Here is an 18,969-nt window from a genome sequence, read left to right as displayed (position 1 = left end):
AACAGATAAAGAAATACCACATGTTCTCACTTATAAGTGGGAGCTAAGTGATGAGAACTCATAAACACAAAGAAGGAAAAAACAGAAACTGAGGTTTTCTTGAGGGTGGAGGGTGGGAGAAGTGGGAGGAGGGGAAAATGATAACTATTGGGTATTGGGCTTAATACCTGGGTGATGAAATAATCTACAACAAACCCTTGTGACACAAGTTTACCTTTTTTAACCTTTTTTAAAGGTTAAAAAAAAAAAAGAATTGCTAATGTATACACCAGTAAGAAATAAATTCACTAACTAGAGTACAGTATTTATGTATAGTTCCTTTTGTCTCTACCCTTTTCATATAAATTCAAAATCCTATTTTCCAAAGTTAAAATTACCAAGGTTAGTACTTTTCTTTCCTGACCTCTTCATTGCAGTTATATTGTTGTTAAGTAGAGTTCATTTGTTACTGCTCGTATTCCATTTTCAGTTGCCCCCACCACCACATTTTCATTGAGAGGATGAATTTTTGCATTGTATTAGATAAGAGCACTGTTTGCAATTGTTGTTAGGATACTCAAGTATGAGAAGAATAATTAATATGTATGTATGTACGTTGCATACCCCCAGAGTGAGCCTTACAGCTGTAAACATTGCCCAACTCAGTACTCATTCTAACCCCCTCCAGTATGCTTTCCTGTGATATAGGCTAGCAAGCTAAACCTAAAATTCCCAGATTCCCTGAAGTAAAGGTTTCATCTGTGACTTAGGTTCTGCTAAGCAAATGTGCTTATAGGAAACTTAGGTGAATTATAGAATAAAGGTAATGAATGTATAGGGGAGACCAGGTCTTCTGGGAAAGCAGAGGTAGAGATTCTAGTATCTAGTCTCCAACATCACGGATGCTGAGCTGCAGGCAGTGATAGCAGTGGGATTACTGCTAGAATAGTTCCAAGGTATTCTCCATGAATCTGGCATTTCTGCACACCTTGGATTATCTTTTCAAGGATATTCAAATAGCAAATAGCCTGGAGAACTGCAGATAAATCTCTATCTCTGGGCAAGGAAGAAGAGGGGAAAAATGAGCTGGTCATCAGCAGCCTTATATATAACATCATAGTTTCCTAATCTTGGGGTTTCTCTCTTGAAATGCACCCACTGAATGTGCAGGCACAGCTTGGTCCTCATTGCATCTCCCTTGTAGCTTGTGGAACTGGGAAAAATTTTGTTCTGGTTTTTGCTATTAATAATAAATTCCCTTGTCTCTGACCCACAGGTCTTGTTTTTTGTAGTGTGCATACACACACGGCAAAAGGCTAGGTTGTTAGGTTGCAAGTAGGGTAAAATCTGAGACCTTTAACAGTATGTCTTAAAAAGTGAGTCATCCATATCTCCTGGACATGTTATTTCCAGATGTATAGTATCCCATCCTGGTTTCCTGATCCTCCCAGAAACTCTAATACCATCTAATGTCTTTTTTCTTAAATTAACTTTAGTGGATTCCATTATCTGCAACTAACAGCTATCATAAATAGAGGCAAGAATCTTGACCACCCATTGATCTATGCTTTGGATTAGAGGATAAAGACAGAAGACTCAATCAATGTATAGCTAAGAGAGAAGTTCAAGGAAGCTTATAAATAAGAAAAAAACACAGATAAATTAGAAACTGGAAGGCAAGTTGCCCTTGAATAAAGTGCATGCAGAAGATGGCAGAAAAACAACTCACAGATTCATCAGAAATATTTATTTATTTATTTATTTAGAGACAGGGTCTTGCTTTGTCACCCAGGCTGGAGTGCAGTGACACCATCGTGGCTCAATGCAGCTTCAATCTCCAGGGCTCAGATGATCCTCCCACCTCAGCCTCCCAAGTAGCTGAGACTACAGACATGAGCCATCATGTCCAGCTAATTTTTTTGTGGAGGCAAAAGGGTTTCATATATGACCTAGGTTCTGTTAAGCAAATGGCCATGTGCTTTCACATGCTTCAATGGCAGGTGCCTGATCCTATGGACATGTTAATTTCAGACTCCAGCTTAAAGACTTGGAGGCTACACTTCCAAAAGAAAAAGTAACATAATGATAGGTATGACACCCACTCTGTGTAGTGCTAGCTCATAGAATTGGAGGGCTAGAAATTGATCCAGTGGCTATAGCAACTTATGAGGGACAGTCATGCCTAGGAAAATGTTCCCTGGGTGGATTAAAGGTTTAATGTGTGAGAACTGGTGTTTCTAGAGGAGACCAAGCAGAAGTGTGAAGGTAATACTATAAGAAAATAATTTTTAAAGTATCTTTTTTATACCTTTTCCTCAAACACTTCTTGAGGAAAGAATAGATGAGGTTGTTTTTTCAGGGAAAACAGGATTTTACCAAGGAGAGAATGTAATTGGAAGACTCAACTTCCCCTTCCCCATCTCAGCTCCCCTTGAGGGTGGCAGAAACTGTTCTAGAAGAGGCTCTGGCTCCAACCAACAGTGAAGGGAGCAGTTGCTCATAACAAAGAAGGAAGCACATAATCCACACAGGATAGCATCATTGTAGACTAGACACAAACTCTGTCTTTCCAAAAATAGCAGTGGGGAAAATGACCTTGAAAGGGAGAAGCCAACAACTGAGTTGCAGAGTTCGATTCAAGAAAAGAATCTCAGAGAACTCGGTGGGTTCTTGTGTTTACAGTTTATTTAATGGAAAAGAGATTGGCCTATTGTGGTTTTGATGCCTGTTTTGCTCCGGGATGAGGAAGCATGTCACTCAGAAGAAAAGACAAGGGTTTTCCCTGGTTTCTGACACCAGCAGGGCTTAGGCTCCTTGATCCACAGCAGAGTTTTCTGGGATTTCTTTTTTTAGAGAAAGAGGACTTGTTTGAGGGGTTACTGAGTGGACAGAGGAATGGTTTCCATAGACAGGAACAAAGTGGTTGTCAAAAGCTTGAGGAGTATGTTCTGGGAGCTGGATGACAGGGCTGGAGGAGAGCATCATCCTGTTTTCAGCTTCCCTCTAAAGACCCAAGTTACCCATCCTGGGGGTGAGTACCTGTCTCAGAAGTCAAATACTCCCCTCTTAAAGGCACAGTCTGCCCTTCAGGGGTGACTGATATCTTTCTGGAGGGGACAGTCACCTTTTCACGGGCTACAGCCTTCCTTCTAGGGGCCATTGTATTCTGTCTAAGGGTCTCGGTCTGAAAATGGACAGGGGTCATAGTCATTCCTCCAGGGCTCACAGACTGATGACTCACAGGGGTCACAGATGGATGACCCACAGGGGTCAGGGCCTTCTCTCCAGGGGTCATGGACTGATGACCCACAGAAGTCATGGTCGTTGCCCCAGAGATCTCAGTCTTCTCTCCTAGAGCTACAGTGTGCTTTCCAAGGGATACAGTTTCCTTTGTAGGGGTCGCAATTGTAACTCTAGGGGTTATAGTCATATTTTCACATTTTCCATGGATCTCAGTGACCCCAACCTCTCCTCCTGGGGGCAAAATCTTAATATCAGTGGTCCATGCCTTGGTCACAGCCAGCCTTTCAGGGTCAGTGCTTGAAGAATTCACAGCAGATGACAGCCAAAACTGTGGTAAAGCAGTTGAACTGAACTCTAAAGAAAATCAACAGAAAAGAATGAGATTCCTACCACTTCATTCTCATCCTATTAATTACTGGCAGAACTAGAACCACTCCACCGCTCAAGTACCTGCTCCAAAAATTCAGAAGTGGAAGATTTACTACTATACCTACTTGAGGACATAGATGAAATCCCACCACATAGAAGCCTTGCTCCAGACCCCATCATGTTCACAGGTCCCAGACACCCACAGGCACTCAGTGGATTTGCTACATTTTCCATGAATGACCCCAGAAAGGAGCCCACCCATTCCTTGTGCTCAAGCCCTCACTGTGACATCTCTGATTGCACCATCAGCAAAACCTTGCCCTCGAGGCCTAATGCTAAAGAATTACTTGATGAATCCTCAAGGAGAAGCTTCTTATGTCTCTATGTTGTAGGAGGCACCAGGAACAAAGCAAGGAGGCTGGAGACAGCATGCTGTGAACAATGAGACTGGGGCCCACCTAAAGACTTGACCTGACTGAGCTCCAGTCGCATTACCCATAAAATGAGGATTATAAACCATCTGTAAGGATGCTTCACCCCTTGCATGCTAGTTTCCATTTCCTAATTGCCAGGGTAGCCTCTACCATCAAAAAGAGATACCAAAAGAAACCTAATTCCCTCAGCCCTTGCCCATGAGAGTAAGAGAAAGAAAGAAAGAAATAACATATATTGAGTGCTAACTATGAGAATTTTCATTCCATAGCTCACTTAGCTCTTATAATAATGTCATGAGTATATAGATTATTCCCATTTTAGATAGAACAAAGGAAACTCAAAGAGGTCAAATAAGGGCCAAGTATCCCAGCAAAGACTGGAAAACATATCGGCCTGGCAAAGCTTTTTCTCTCCCCTCGATGTCATGTTGCCTCACCAAGGCATTTAGATCTAGCAGAAGGGACTCACCCAGTGCCTGGTTATGCAACTTCCAACCCCAGCTTCTAGGTCACAGCTACTTACCAGCCCGAACCAGGATAGCATTCAATACGTAGACAAGGGGGAAAGGGCCAGTGCCACAGAAAGTGCCCCTGACGTCATCCATGTCCAATGTCCACACCATGGCCCCCCCAAAATGCTCTCGCCTTATAAACCACGCCTGTAAAAGTAACAGTCAGTCAACCCTCTGTACTTGGCACTCTCCAGACTGGGTACAATGGCAAAAAACTGAAGATAGTCCCTCAGGAAGCAATGTAGCAGAGTGGTTAGGAGTGTAGCCTGCATTTGAATCTAGCTTTACTGCTTATTAGCTATGGGATCTTGAAAAAGTTATGTAACCCTTATGTGCCTTAACTGCCTCATTTGTTAAAAAAAAAAAAAAGAGGATAATAACATGTTCAACATTTTTAGACCCAAAAGACTCTTACACGCACATACTACATACAATATGGATGAAGCGCAAAGACACTATGCTAAGTGAAATAAGCCAGACACAAAATAAGAAACAGTGTATGACTCCACTTATGTGTGGCACCTAGAGTAGTCAAATTCACAGAAACAGAAAATAGAATGGTGGCTGCCAGGGGATGGGGGAAGGAGGAAGGGGAAGTTACTGTTTAACGGGCACAGGGTTTCCATTTGAGAAGATGAAAAAGTTCTGGAGATGGATAGTGGTGATAATTATAAAACAATATGAAAGTATTTAATGCCACTGAATTTCAGACTTTAAAATGGTTAAAATGGTGAATCTTGGCCAGGCGCGGTGGCTCAAGCCTGTAATCCCAGCACTTTGGGAGGCCGAGACGGGCGGATCACGAGGTCAGCAGATTGGGACCATCCTGGCTAACACGGTGAAACCCCGTCTCTACTGGAAAAAAAAAAAAAAAAAAAAAAAACTAGCCGGGCGAGGTGGCGGGCGCCTATAGTCCCAGCTACTCGGGAGGCTGAGGCAGGAGAATGGCGTGAACCCGGGAGGCGGAGCTTGCAGTGAGCTGAGATTCGGCCACTGCACTGCAGCCTGGGCGACAGAGCGAGACTCCGTCTCAAAAAAAAAAAAAAAAGGTGAATCTTATGTTTTTATGTTACATAGGAATGCTATATAAGCCTTCCTAAAGAGTTCCTATGCATAAGATATTTGGATCAATACCTGGCACATAGCGAATCTTCAATAAAAGTTAGCTACTAACCCTCTGGGTTCCCCGCCTCACTAATCAGCATTATTATCATATTGAACTGTAGATGTTCCTCTACTGTTTAAAATTCATTTCCTTATCTCACAGTGATGTTATAAAATGCAGTAGAGCACAAAATATTATATTCTTCTCACAGATGAGAAAATAAAGGCTTTCATCCACACTTTTTAAAACCTCCACTACAACTAAATGGCAGAGCTTAGATTCAAGTCCAGGTTTTATTATTACTTTGCCAGCGCTCTGTCAAGTCTGATGGAAAAGACAGACTCCATCAGGTCCAAAGAGCTGTGTGCCTTAGCCAAGTCAATTGGCTGCTTTCAGGGGTTGACTTTCCCCAAACGTAAAATAAGAGGAAGGAGGAACCCAATCATTAAGTCTGATACCGTTAAGTTCCTGAGACTTTTATCCTACTTACAAGCTAACAAATTAGCCTGTCAGTTTTGTGTGTACACACACACATGCACACACACACACACACACATACTCACATACCCCAAAGCCCCAGACCTCTGGATCAGAGGACAGAACATTCATTATTCACAGAAAAAAAAACAAAACAAAATAGCCAGAATAGCACCTTGAGTCAGTTTCCATGTCCCAATTACCCAAAGGACGATGTGATGAAAGTCAGATGTTCAATTCACCTGCATGTACAGTGGGGTCTGCGCTACAGAGAAGAACCCTGAAATTATGAGACTCAGAGCTTTTATAGAATGGTTGACCTACGTGGCCCTCCTCCCTCCAGAGAGAGGAGAGAACTTGGAACATAAACAAGTCCTCCCTGCGAAGGTAAGCAAATGGCTCTGGGGGAAAGAGGAAAGCAGCTCTCTATTTTTAGTATAGCTTGTCTGCTTCCTTTGCCCAAAATCCTCAAACTGTGCAGGAACTCTGAGAAATCCAGGGTATAATTATCTCCCAACAATAATCCCCAAGGTCTCTTTTAGCTGTGATATTCTGTGTCAAAATCCCTTAACCATCCCCACCCTGGCTTCATGTCCCCTCACCTAGTTCTGCAAGTTACAGTAACTGCACCTCAAAGCAAGACCACCCTCTGCTGCTCATCCCAGGGCCTCTCCCAACACACGGGGTCAATCCCCTTTCTGACGTCCTACAGGTCTTAGACTTAATTCCATCCAATTGGGTAAATGCGTTGAGTCATTAATCTTTCCTATTTGTGTCTTCCCATTCCCAAACCACAGAGCAAGATCCCACATGGGAGAAGCCACGCTCTTTTATCTGTCTTCTCCCCAGCAGGCCTCACCCAGTGTTAATGCACAGAAGAGCTACACAGTGAATCTTCATGAGTGCCTTCCTCTCTGGTGCTTCCCACACAAACGTGCCCCCCAAAACAGCCGACACCTGGCATTTCTGCATCACTGGTAACAGGAGAACTGTGAATTCTCTCTATTTAAGTCTCAATACTAAGCAGTTGCCACATTATGACAATTTCTCACCTTTCAACTGCTGTTCCTTCCAACTACCCTAGTCCAGACCCTCATTATCTCATGCTTGGACACCTCTGTGTCCCCCCCGAGAGCTCCCAAAATGTCAACTTAGCATTTGGAAGGATCACATGTGGAGGCATTCTAAAATAGTTTCCAAAGTTTTTCTAAGACCTACTGAATATTCAGGAGTGGAACCATGATTTATACATGTATCCAGTCTCTCAGGTGATTCCAAAACAGAGGCAGGTTTAGGAACTGCTGGAGCATGTCAGTTCTCTTTTAGTTCACTATAAAAACCTGCCAGATCCAACTTCATAAAATACCACTTACATGAAGGGAGAGTGGTGGTCACAGTTTGGTTCTAAAAGTTTGAAAATTAAAGGTCATCCACCTGTAGAAACCTGATTTTGCCTTAAAATGTCCACAGGATGAAGACCGAACACCTTTACCAGCATTCAAGTCCCTTTATAAAAAGCCTCTGCTTCACCCAAATTCTTCTTTGAATCTGCTATAAGCTTTCTACACCACTGAGCCTTTCCCCCATGTCATCATCTTCTCCTACTCCTGCTCACCTCCCTCAGGAAGCCCTCCCAGACTTCCTCATTTCTGCTACGTGTCAGTAATATTTACAGAGCACTTACCATGATCTACTTTGTGTTGGTTATTTATCTGCTATGAAATTAGTTGGTCCAAATGGAAAGGAAGAGACCAAAAAGATCATCAAAAAGCTGTAAGAACTGAGAGAACTATTTATTCCCTCAGAACCTAGATTCCTTCTCTTCAGAATAGAGAATTGGAACAGATGGGATTATGAAACCCTGGTTAGAACTAAAATGTAGGCATGCCTGAAACTCCCCTGGTCTAATCATCCTCACCTTTCACCCTCCACCCGATACACATGCATGCATTGCACAGAAAAGGGCCCCATGGAAGCCAGTAAGAAACCATGTGCTGGAGCATGAAAGAACCAGGCTCTCACCTTGTAACTGAAGCTGATGGCATCGTCATAGCCAACCCACTCTTTCCCCTTGTTGGCATATGGGACATACTGATAATCAATCCAGTGCTTCTTCGCTCCCCAGACAAAGGAACAAATCTGCCAAGAGGACCACCAGGTTAGTTCTGGAAAGTGCCACGGAGACAAGCACCAGGAGACAGTTGTTCCTTGCTCAAGGTTAAAGAACCCAAGAATCGCTCACCAGCGAATGAGAAGAAGGTAAACCAAAGAGAGAATGGAGAGGCCACTCAGAAATGAGTTCCTCTCTATTTTGAATAAATTCCTACTGTTACCTGTTCCTTCCTCTACTGTCCATGATGGGAAACAGGGAACCAAAGAGTGGATTACATCCTTAAGAAACCAAGCCAGGGATATAATGCCAGTACCAAAATCGTAAGAGTAACATACCTGATCCTTGACCAAATCTGTATCTCATTCAAAGTGTTTTCACAAACAAGTCTCTCCTGTTCATTAGATCCCAGCACAAACTGCCCCATAGAGGTAGTTCTCAAACTAGCACCTGAACTTCTAGTAGATTTGAAGTTCTTGAAGGCAGGGAGAGCTAGGTTGCTACAATCAATTAAGCATTTGAGTGTCTACTGGATGCCCAGCATTGTGCTAGAAACTATATGCCGCAAACAAGTAGAGGTCTGCAAGCTGTGCTGCAGAAGTTAATGCCTAAGTCATTCCTTTGTGCTTTTGGTGCTTTAAAGTGTCTATCAAAGTTTCTTTGCCCTTCAAGAACATTGTTTCAACTCTGCCCACACTCCTAAAAACGCTTCATTGGATTAGCAGGAAAACACCCTCATCCATCCAGCACAGAGAGAGATTGCAGAGACTTGCAGCACCTCCGCTACTGCCTAAAGTACTCACCCTGTCCCTCTGTACCTGCTGTCCTCTACCTGGGAAGTCCCTCCCATCTAGTCATTCCTGTCCCTCAGGATTTTCCCGTGTTTCAAACTCCGCTCAAACTCTACCTGCTCCATAACACCTTTCCAGGTCACTACAGCCACACACTTACTTGTGTGGCTAGTATTGTCACCTCTGCTAGTTACATTCCCTTGGAAACATGTCTCTTTCCACCACTCAATAGCAAGCTTGGTTGAGATGAAGATGAAGAGGGTACAGCTGGAGTGGAGAGAAAGAACCTGTAGTAGAGAATGCCTTGGAATTGCTTCAAAATAATCTAGTAGTAGGGAGGGAGGGAGTCAGCAGAGATGTGACAAAATTGGCCATGAATTATTAATGATCGAAGCTGAGTGAGTAGTATGTGGAGGAGGTACAGAGGCTATACTATTCTTTTAATTCTGCATATGTTTGAAACTATATATATGGCAAATATTAATGATTTTTATTTAGGCCATACAGAAAGTCAGGGTTTACCTGTATAGCATTTAAGATCCTTTTTGGGGGTACAATGAAACCCTTCCATCCAGATTCCACCAAGTCCTTCATACCTTACAAAGGGCTCAAATAACTTACCCCAAAGAAAAAGAAAATACCCCAGAGAGTGATTTCCCTTGTCCTAATAGCCCCCCTCTTTGCCCTGTCCACAGCTCTCACCCTTGCCATTGCCCCTTGTCCTGGCCTTTGCTCCAGCTGGGGTGGGAGAGTCCTAACTGCTAGACAGAGACTGCTATTCTATTCCCATCACCTCAAAATAAGCCAAGAAGCCTGCTTGCTTGGTGTACTTCCCTGGAGATGCTGGTCCGATCGCTGTGGCCTGCAACCCATTCTTAGAGGCTTTGAGGAGGCGAAAGGTGCGTCCATAGGTGGGGATCCCCATGATGAGCTTCTCTGAGGGTGCCCCAAGCTTTCTCCAATAATTCATAGCATATGCCTGCAGGTAAGAAGAATCCACACTCCTCCTTGTTACTAAGAGCCAATGGCCTGAGCTCAGGGGGACAGATGTCTGGGCCACCTGAGATCTTTCCTTTCCTTACCGAAGATTTGGGGTCTTCAGGCAGAGAGAACAGGGGGCTATTATGTCCTGTGAACTTTTCCCAACTTCCATGTAAGTCATAAGACAAGACATTGATGAAATCCAGGAGTCTGTAAGGGGCAGGAGGAAGAGATTTAAAGACTGGGCTAGCCAGATTTTCAAGTCAGATCATCACAGCACTATCTAGCTAGTTAGCTAGACATTGGTCACCAGAGCTTCCCTGCTCCTTCTGCCTGTGGGGCCTACCCATGCTGTGCTATCCACCTGCCACTGGGACAAACAGCTGGTTAGGAACAGCTGTGTGTGAGGATCTATGCATCCTGAGAGTATCTGTGGAGGTAGGCAGGAGTTAGATGAGAGAAAATACACTCAGGCCTGATACAAATGCTAACAGGCAACTGCACAAATGGTCATGAGTAAAAGCAGTCTATTCTTGTCTTTCCATAATTCCAGGAGCCATTGAAACCTACCTCCTTTATAAAGCTTTCATCATTACCAGGTTACAGGGATAAGGGTTTACACTGATTATCTAATTTAATTTTAATCTGGCTAATTCCCTAAGTACTGTAAGCATCTCCATTTTAAAGGTGAAGAAACTGAAACTCAGATGGGTTAACTAGTTTGCCTGAAGTTGCCCAGCTGGGTGAGGGCAGGACTCTCTCAATCCTGTCTGGCTAAAAGATCAACACTAACACACTCCATGTCCCCTGCGTCTCTCACTCTCCTCCCACGTTGAAACCACTCTCTAGTGCACTCACGCACAGGAACATCCCATTTCTCTTTTGGTCTGCATCTGCCTCAGTTTCCTCTTCTGTAAATACTTGATTCTCAAAGTTCTAGAAAATATACCTAGAGCTGACATGTCCAAAAAGATTTATGTGCTGCTCTTTGACTAGCTTTTTAACTTTTGCATGAAGAACTGCTCTGAATTATGGGTGTGACTGGGCATTCCTACTTTTGTTTGTGTGACAGTGATTTTTTTTGTTTGTTTGTTTGTTTGTTTGTTTGTTTTGTTTTTGAGACGGAGTCTCGCTCTGTCACCCAGGCTGGAGTGCAGTGGCCGGATCTCAGCTCACTGCAAGCTCCGCCTCCCAGGTTCACGCCATTCTCCTGCCTCAGCCTCCCGAGTAGCTGGGACTACAGGCGCCCGCCACCTCGCCCGGCTAGTTTTTTGTATTTTTTAGTAGAGACGGGGTTTCACCGTGTTAACCAGGATGGTCTCTATCTCCCGACCTCGTGATCCGCCCGTCTCGGCCTCCCAAAGTGCTGGGATTACAGGCTTGAGCCACCGCGCCCAGCCTGACAGTGATTATTAATTCACCCATCTCTGATGCTAGCATCTGCTGCATAGTGTATGTCTACAGACATACTCTAGGTAGAAAGAGGCCAGGTCCCTGGGATTCTCTCCTAAGCTATGCAGAAGACTCTACCTGTGCTAACATTGTTGTGGGCAGATATTACATCACCTCCCTCTCAGGTCTAAAGAAACCCTCAGGGTATAATGGAGCTAGCCCTTGTCCCCACCCATGCCCCTCAGCCCAGCCCCAAACTTGCACTGACGTCAGGGCAGGCACATGGTGAGCTCAAAAACAGTGCTTGGGAAGCTCTGGTGTTCTGAGCTCAAGACACCTGCTTCCCTCCAATGTCCTGCCCCACCAAGGCAATATACACTCACCTTCCTAGAAAGCGCACATCATAGGATGTTTGGACGATGTGTGGGACCCCAGAAACAGCAGCAGACAGCAGCAGCCTTGGGCGCATGGTGAGCAGTGCCTCCTTCCGGAAGGCAAACAGGAGCTCCTAGGAGGAAAGACAGAAAGACACAGAGAACTGGACAAACAAGAGGTGGGGCCTGGGGAGAGTGTCATCTAAGAAGCATTTACTGAGCTCCTGAGCCAGGCTCTGGGATACGAAGGTGAGTTGGACATGGGCCATGCCACAGGCTCATGAGATAGGCAGATGAGGGCTGATGTGGTGAATGATTTAATCGTGCAGTGGCGAGCAGGCTCAGGAGCATGGAACTCAGAAAGACACTGCCTGAGGGAGTGCAGGAAGCTGCACACAGAAGGCATCCCTTAGGCTGGAGGACTGGAGCAAGCCCCAGGTGCAGAGAAAGGAGCAACCTTGGGGAGTTACAGGTATTACCCTCCAGGGGTTCACAATAAAAGAACATTCTGTCACCCTCTTCTGCCCCTGGCCCTGGACTTATGCTCCTCTCCTGCCATAAGCCCAGATATATAAAAGTAGAATCATTTCTGGATTCTGGCGCTTCCAGACCAGACTTACTTCAATTAAGAAGAGAAAAGTCCACCGGTCATGCATGGGGCTGCCTCTTAGTCCAGGATATAAGAAAAAAAGATCAAGACCATCAAAGTCATGTGTCCTCAGAAGGGATATAACTGAAGCAATAAACTTTTCACGGTTGGCAAATGTGGACAACATAGTGGTGAACCTGCAGGGAGACCAGGGGTAAGACAACACTATCCACAGAATGACAACCTCCTACAAGGCCCCTTGCAAGCTTGGTGCCCTGTGGTGGGCCTGACAGATGTGGCTGGAGGAAAGGAAGGCAGATCTCCAAAACTCTCCCACCTTCTTCCATGCCTCTCCCAGCACCAGGAGCTCAATACCCAAGAGTAGGGGATTCAGGCAGCTAAAAGAAGTTGAAAACCACGTACTGCCCCGAGGGCAGATGGCACAGGGAACAGCAGGCACAGAACCAAGCAGGTAGCCTGGGGTGCAGAGAAACGGCTCAGTCCAGCTCTGCCCCCCAAAACATGGTATGCCTACTGGCAAGGCACCGCCCCTCTCTGTGCTGTCTCCTCATAGGTAACCACTCAATTCCCACAACCTGTCCTAGCACTGACATTTTCTACCTGACTGGATTAGGGGAGAGAACATGAGTCTAGGGCCAGCATGTCCAGAAACATCTATGAGTTAATGTGGGCCTGAGCTGTATAACTTGGCACAAGAGGCCTGTGCTCTGATAAGGGGCTCCTGATCGTGTGTTCTTTTGTTCATTGCTTGTTTGATATTTTTTTCTATTTTACGTTGTTTTCTCTTCCATAGTGATGACACTTTGGAAAAATTCTAACTTATTGGAGCTGAACTTTAAGCAACTCTGGGTTAGTCCTGAGCTGAGCCATGATTACAAGATTAACCAGACTCATAAATAGACCTGGGTTCCATGGTGAGTTTGCCACCTCCTTGCTGGGCAATCTCTGAGGAATACCTGGGACAAATCTGGCAAGTTCCTTAATACTCGTGACTTGTGCTTTCTGCTCTACCAGTTTGGAATACAACCACTTTGTAAGCTTCCTCCAAGTGTTCACGGGTTAATGCATGTACAGCCCTAGCCCAGTATCTGGAGCACTGGGAGTGTTCAGAGAGGGGAAGAGGTAAAGCCCGGGCTGGGCAGAGCTAGTTCTCACCCCTCTGCCCCAAATCTTTCCTCCATCTTGCAAAGTGCATCCTCACACACTCTCAGTCCACCAGGCCTCCCTCTTGTGCATCTCATGCCTCTAAGGCAACAAGGCAAGCACGGCCTCTACTCCAAGCCTCAGCCATGAAATAGGGGAAATGTTTCTTCAGAAAATATGAAGGCAATTTGTCATCTCAACGTTGCCTCATGGAGATTGAAGTGCTAACACGAGCAGCTGCTACATACTGAACATGTACTATGTGCCTGCACTAAGCTTAGCATTTTTTTTTTTTTTTTTGAGACGGAGTCTCGCTCTGTCGCCCAGGCTGGAGTGCAGTGGCCGGATCTCAGCTCACTGCAAGCTCCGCCTCCCGGGTTCACGCCATTCTCCTGCCTCAGCCTCCCGAGTAGCTGGGACTGCAGGCGCCCGCCACCTCGCCCGGCTAGTTTTTTGTATTTTTTAGTAGAGACGGGGTTTCACCGTGTTAGCCAGGATGGTCTCGATTTCCTGACCTCGTGATCCGCCCGTCTCGCTGGCTTCCCCCTCTGTCTTCACATCTAGCCAACCTGCTCCACCCTCCCAGGGAGAAGACAATAACAGCAAAGTCTCACCTTGAGGTGCCAAAGTTCCACCCGCCGATGGACAGCAGTGTTTTCAGCTCTCTGTTCCTATGATGTGGGAGAGAGGGTTGATGAGCTGGGTCCTCCACCCCAGTGGGCAGCTGCTGCCACATTCTTTTGTTTTGCTCCGTGGAAGAAAAACAGGAAACAGGAGACATGGGAGGTAAGGGAAGGAAAAGGAGGAAGGTGATATTAGGAGAGAAATGAGCACAGGACAGAGAAAGAAAAACAGACAGAACAATCAACCCAAGGGCCATCACAGCCCAACAACTCCAAGGTTGCACAAAGTCTGCCAAACTCACACATGTCCCCATGATGTTTCCAAAAAAAGAGTAGTCTAAAATGTTTCTCTTTTTCCTATTCAACAAATATTTATTGAGCAATGTCTATGTGCCATTTACTGCTTTAGGCACTTTAGAACAGAGAACAACACAGATAAGCTCCCCACTTTCAGGGAGCTTATAATCTAGTGGCATAGAACTTGTTCCCTGCCCATCTATAACCATTAATGCAGTAACAAGCCTTCCCTTGGGCACGGAGAGATCCCAGGAGTTCTGGAGAGAGGAAAATGTAAGCAAACACTTACTGAGCACCAACCCTGTGTGAGACACTGACCTAGCCACTGGGGATACAACGACACAGCAGACACTGCCCCTTCCCTGGAGTAGCTCATAGCTAATAAACGGTAATAAAAACTTGAGCATTTGTTGAGCATTAGGGATGTGTAGGCCCACTTTAACCGCAATTATAACTAAAATCCTCACAACTAGGTTCAAAAGTTGAGTTGGGTTTTGCCAGGCAGAGAAGAGAGAGAAGCACATTCCAGGCAGAGGCAACAGCAACTACAAAAGTAAGGAGGCAGGAAAGAGCTCAAGGTGTCTGTGACAAGGAGTTCTCAAGTTGGGGGTGCTCTGGACCCCTATTTGAGAGGAAGCTAGGACTGGAAGAAATAGAGGAAAGTTGAAGAGTAACAAGAGAAATAGACTGTTATCTTATACCTGTGAAATCTGAAAATACCACCCCCACATCCAATATGAACACACCTCTCCTTTAGTTTGTTGAACTCTGGGTAGAGAATTTTCTCATCCTGGAGATCCTTAGCAACAATCTGATTGTTGTTCATTGAGGCAAAGGCAAATATCAGGTGGGTGCAGAGAAAGGGGTCCAGGTCATGGGGCAAGATCGAGGCGGGGCCTGGCCGACTGTGTGCCCAGTTGGTGAAATAACACACCAGTTTATGGGCAGCACCTGGTAAGGGAGAGCACACATTAGTTGACAGAAACCAAGGGAGTGGATGGAGCTCAGCTTCCAGAAAGCAATGTGAACGCAGCAGCCCAAGAGACCGGGCCACATTTTCACATCCTCTCTCCCTGGCCCTGAAGTACACCTCAAAACTACACTGTGGTTCTATTCCTCCCCCACTGCTGAGGTCTCGGGAAGAAGAGAATGCCTCGTGAAATCCTGGTCAGAATGGATTCTCAAGTCTGAACCAAGGCACACAGTCAGAGACACAAACAGCAGGTGACCAAAAACCCTCTGAGAAACTGTGTTGGATCCCTAATCCCTGTCAGAGGAGCCAGGGAAAGGTGGCTGCAGGGGACACTCAGTGTGGAGGACTTCTCAGCCAGAGACTCTCCCTGGCTCTGGAAGGGAAAACACAGTTTCCTTACCATCGTGGTGTTTCAGCACAAGCACCAGCCCTGCGGGAAGCAAAGGGAGGAGTCACACAGAGATTCACACCCTCCCCAGAGTGGCATACCACAGCACACCCTCTGGTTAGCAAGGGCGCCCACCAACACAGCACCTTACGCAGATGCAGACGTACAAATGGGGACACACACACCATTCACTCGTTTCCTAGTCTCTAAAGTTGGACCAGTGGAGCTAGATAGAAGTTCCTTTTCTTCTGATAAACACATGTATATGCTCATGCTTTGCTCAGGGACAACGATGAGTCTTAGAAGTCCCAGAAAAAGCTTGAGGCTAGTGGTTCTCAACCCTGGCTGCAAATTAAGAAGCACTGACATCCTGGCTGGTCATGCAGAGATTCTGATGGAACTGGTCCAAGGTGGAACTCGAGCATTTAAAATTTCTAATGTGCCACCAGATTGCAGAACCACTGCTCTGACCATTTCTCCCTGGGGCCCTCTGACCTCTGACCGTTCACTATAGCCCATCCCATCTCTATCTAATCCAGGCCCCCTGAGTCTCAGGCTGCTCTCTCAGGAACCAAAGAGATGACAAACTCATAAAGCCTGGCACCTCCTGGACTGAGTGACACTGCTGGGACCTGCCACACTCACCAACCCACAGCAACAGCTTCCACATCTCAATGATCTGATAGCTGTGAGGCCAGAGATGGAGCCCTTTATAGGAGCTCCCCTGTGGATAGCACTGAGACAGCCCAGCTACACACACACACACACACATACACACACACACACACACACCAGTGCCAGGATCAGTAATTTATGAGAGTCATAGTGACCCCAGAACCACCTGTCCTCCCTCTCCAACAAAGCAACAGCTCCGGGTTGGCACTGAATACCAGGAAGAGGGTCTTCCTGATATTCAGTACCACATGGACCAGATATGGGGGAGAAACCCCATATGGTAGCAGCAGTTCTATTATTAAAAGATGATTGGCTGGGAAGCAGCGTAATTAAAAAAAAAAAAGTTTAAACCCTAGCTTTGGATTTAGGCTTTGAATCCAAGGTTTGAATTCAAAGTTTGAGTCTCAGTATCACCACTTAGAAGTTTTGTAATCTTGCACAAATTACCTGCCTCTGCGAGCTTCAGTTTCCATGCTTGTCAAATGGAGATGACAGCTCAGACTTACCTCATAGAGCTTTATAGAGATCAAAGAGATAATGGGTCAAAAAGTGTTAGTTTTGTGCTTGCATATAATAAGGGCTCAGTGAATGGTAGCTATTATTAGGGATGTCAAAAGGGTTGCCCAGGAGAGCAGAGTTCTCAAACTCAAATGACACTTGCCAGGCAGCTAATGTAAATGGATGGCATAGATGCAATAAAACAGCTCTCTCCATTTTATTAGAAAAGTAACAGTTCATGCCCAATGATGTACATCAACTGACATGAAGCCTCTTGGTCAGGAGACAACAGAGATCAGTATAAAGAGGGACAGCACTCTGAGCAGCTGCTAATGGTTGCCCTGCAGGGAAATAGAACCAGTGTTGCTGGATCCTTCAGTTTCTCAGGAGAAGACAAAACCTGAATTTTTATGAGTCAACAATATTTGAGTCAGTATATGAGCCAATTGTGAGGATGTGTCATGAACCTCAAGAATATGATGGATACAATTCTGGACATCTAAGAGCCAGTTTTTAAAAAATGCAACAACAGGAGTATGAAAGATAAAAAAAAAAAAAATTATTACCAGACTGCAAACCAATGATTCATCCGTTTTCTTTCTCTGCTACAGAGGGTCTCAGACCCTCTGCCCATCGTCACAGAGACTGATGCCACTCATCTCATCCACATGAACTACCACAAGGTTTTAACCAGATGTCAACATAATCCACAACACAGGGAAACAATGACTAGTGATCAAATTCATATAACATCTATCCTTCATTTCCAGTATGAAGAAACCAGGAAAGTCATTGTTTTAAATCAGCAGTTTGCTTGAATATGATGGAATAAAAGCAACAAATTGTATAGAATTTTTGGAGTATTTCACTGAAACTCTGGGAAAGCCTGATAGAATACCCCACCCAACCAAGACTATGTCTCCTTTTCTTCATCCATCTTTGCCTTTCTTTACGTATTCAACAAATATTCACTGAGCATGTGCCACACCCTGCTCGGCACTTGAAACAGTTTCTGCTTTCAAGGAGCTTACAATTTAGTGAACAGATTGATCCTATCCCTAGGGCTAGTGTATGTCTCTCTTTCTTGGAGAAGTAGCATGATGAGTGCAGTGAGGAAAACATGAGTTTTGTTGCCATAATGATTTGAGATACAATTCCCACTCTGTACCATCACTGAGGCAACCTGGGTCCCACTTGCATGCTCAATGCCACCCTCCATTCCTTGGACTAATATTAACCTGAATCAGCAGATAATTATGCCTCCTGAGACCAACACTGGATCATGCTTGGCAACAACTTGTACCATTGGTTAGACTACCCCTGGTACGTTTTCTGACTACAATGACCATGCTGTTGTTCCCCCATTCCTAGACCTTGTGCCCTCATTCTTGTAACTGGGTCTGGTCCCTGCTTTGACTTCTCTTCCTGTTCTACAAACTGCTGGCACCACAGTTGGTTCCTAGGGCCTAGGTGTGCTGACTCTGTCTTGCTAGGTTTCTCAAACCCCATAGCCTCAGGGCCTCCTGTCTTTGAAGACCTTTTTGATGTGGAATGCCTACCTTTCTCTACTTCTGAGCCTCCTCCCACAGCATCCCCTGCCCCTCAAGATTTCACATCACTGAGATTTCCCACTGGGCTGTGGCCTTCCACTGAAACTCCTAATAGGGGCACTAGCTGCTAATGCTGTACCTAACACAGAAGCCAAATTTGCCTGCCAATTTGAACTTCACTCATCTGCACCTGAGTCATCCTCTGGATTCCTATTCTGCTGCATTAAGCATGGCTAGATCTCAGACCTGACCCCTCTGTACCTTGCAAAAATGACTAATGATGCTGAGAATGCCAAGATATAACAATGGATGCCCAGGAATGACCTCTGCATAATGCAGGGATGACCGTGCCAAAGAGCTGGCAACTATGCCTCTATATGTTCAGCAGATGATGAATAGTAAAATGCTGAATGGGGGTTATGTTGAAAATCAGTGTGCCGTGTCG

At 45.3% G+C, this 18,969-nt stretch overlaps 1 protein-coding gene across 2 annotated transcripts; it reads right to left on the bottom strand.

Annotated features, from left to right (window-relative positions):
* Positions 1-1,751: 1,751 nt before the first annotated feature.
* LOC105479213 (oviductal glycoprotein 1) lies at positions 1,752-15,391 on the bottom strand. Of its 2 annotated transcripts, XM_011737104.3 has the most exons (9): positions 15,187-15,391; positions 14,135-14,191; positions 12,388-12,553; positions 11,777-11,901; positions 10,103-10,211; positions 9,814-9,999; positions 8,142-8,258; positions 4,549-4,684; positions 1,754-3,576 (listed from the first exon to the last, which is right to left on the bottom strand). In XM_011737104.3, the coding sequence occupies exons 1-9, from the start codon at positions 15,264-15,266 to the stop codon at positions 2,996-2,998; spliced, it is 1,557 nt and encodes a 518-aa protein (XP_011735406.2). In that variant the 5' UTR covers positions 15,267-15,391; the 3' UTR covers positions 1,754-2,995. The 2 variants fall into 2 exon arrangements, with proteins under 2 accessions (XP_011735404.2, XP_011735406.2); XM_011737102.2 differs by lacking the exon at positions 15,187-15,391 and having other exon boundaries at positions 1,752-3,576; positions 14,135-15,180.
* Positions 15,392-18,969: the final 3,578 nt, after the last annotated feature.

This window comes from Macaca nemestrina, chromosome 1 (genome assembly GCF_043159975.1).
Source record: "Macaca nemestrina isolate mMacNem1 chromosome 1, mMacNem.hap1, whole genome shotgun sequence".
NCBI classification, from domain to species: Eukaryota; Metazoa; Chordata; class Mammalia; order Primates; family Cercopithecidae; genus Macaca; species Macaca nemestrina.
The sequence above is the reverse complement of the archived record's forward strand: the minus strand, read 5'-3'. Positions and strand labels throughout refer to the sequence as shown.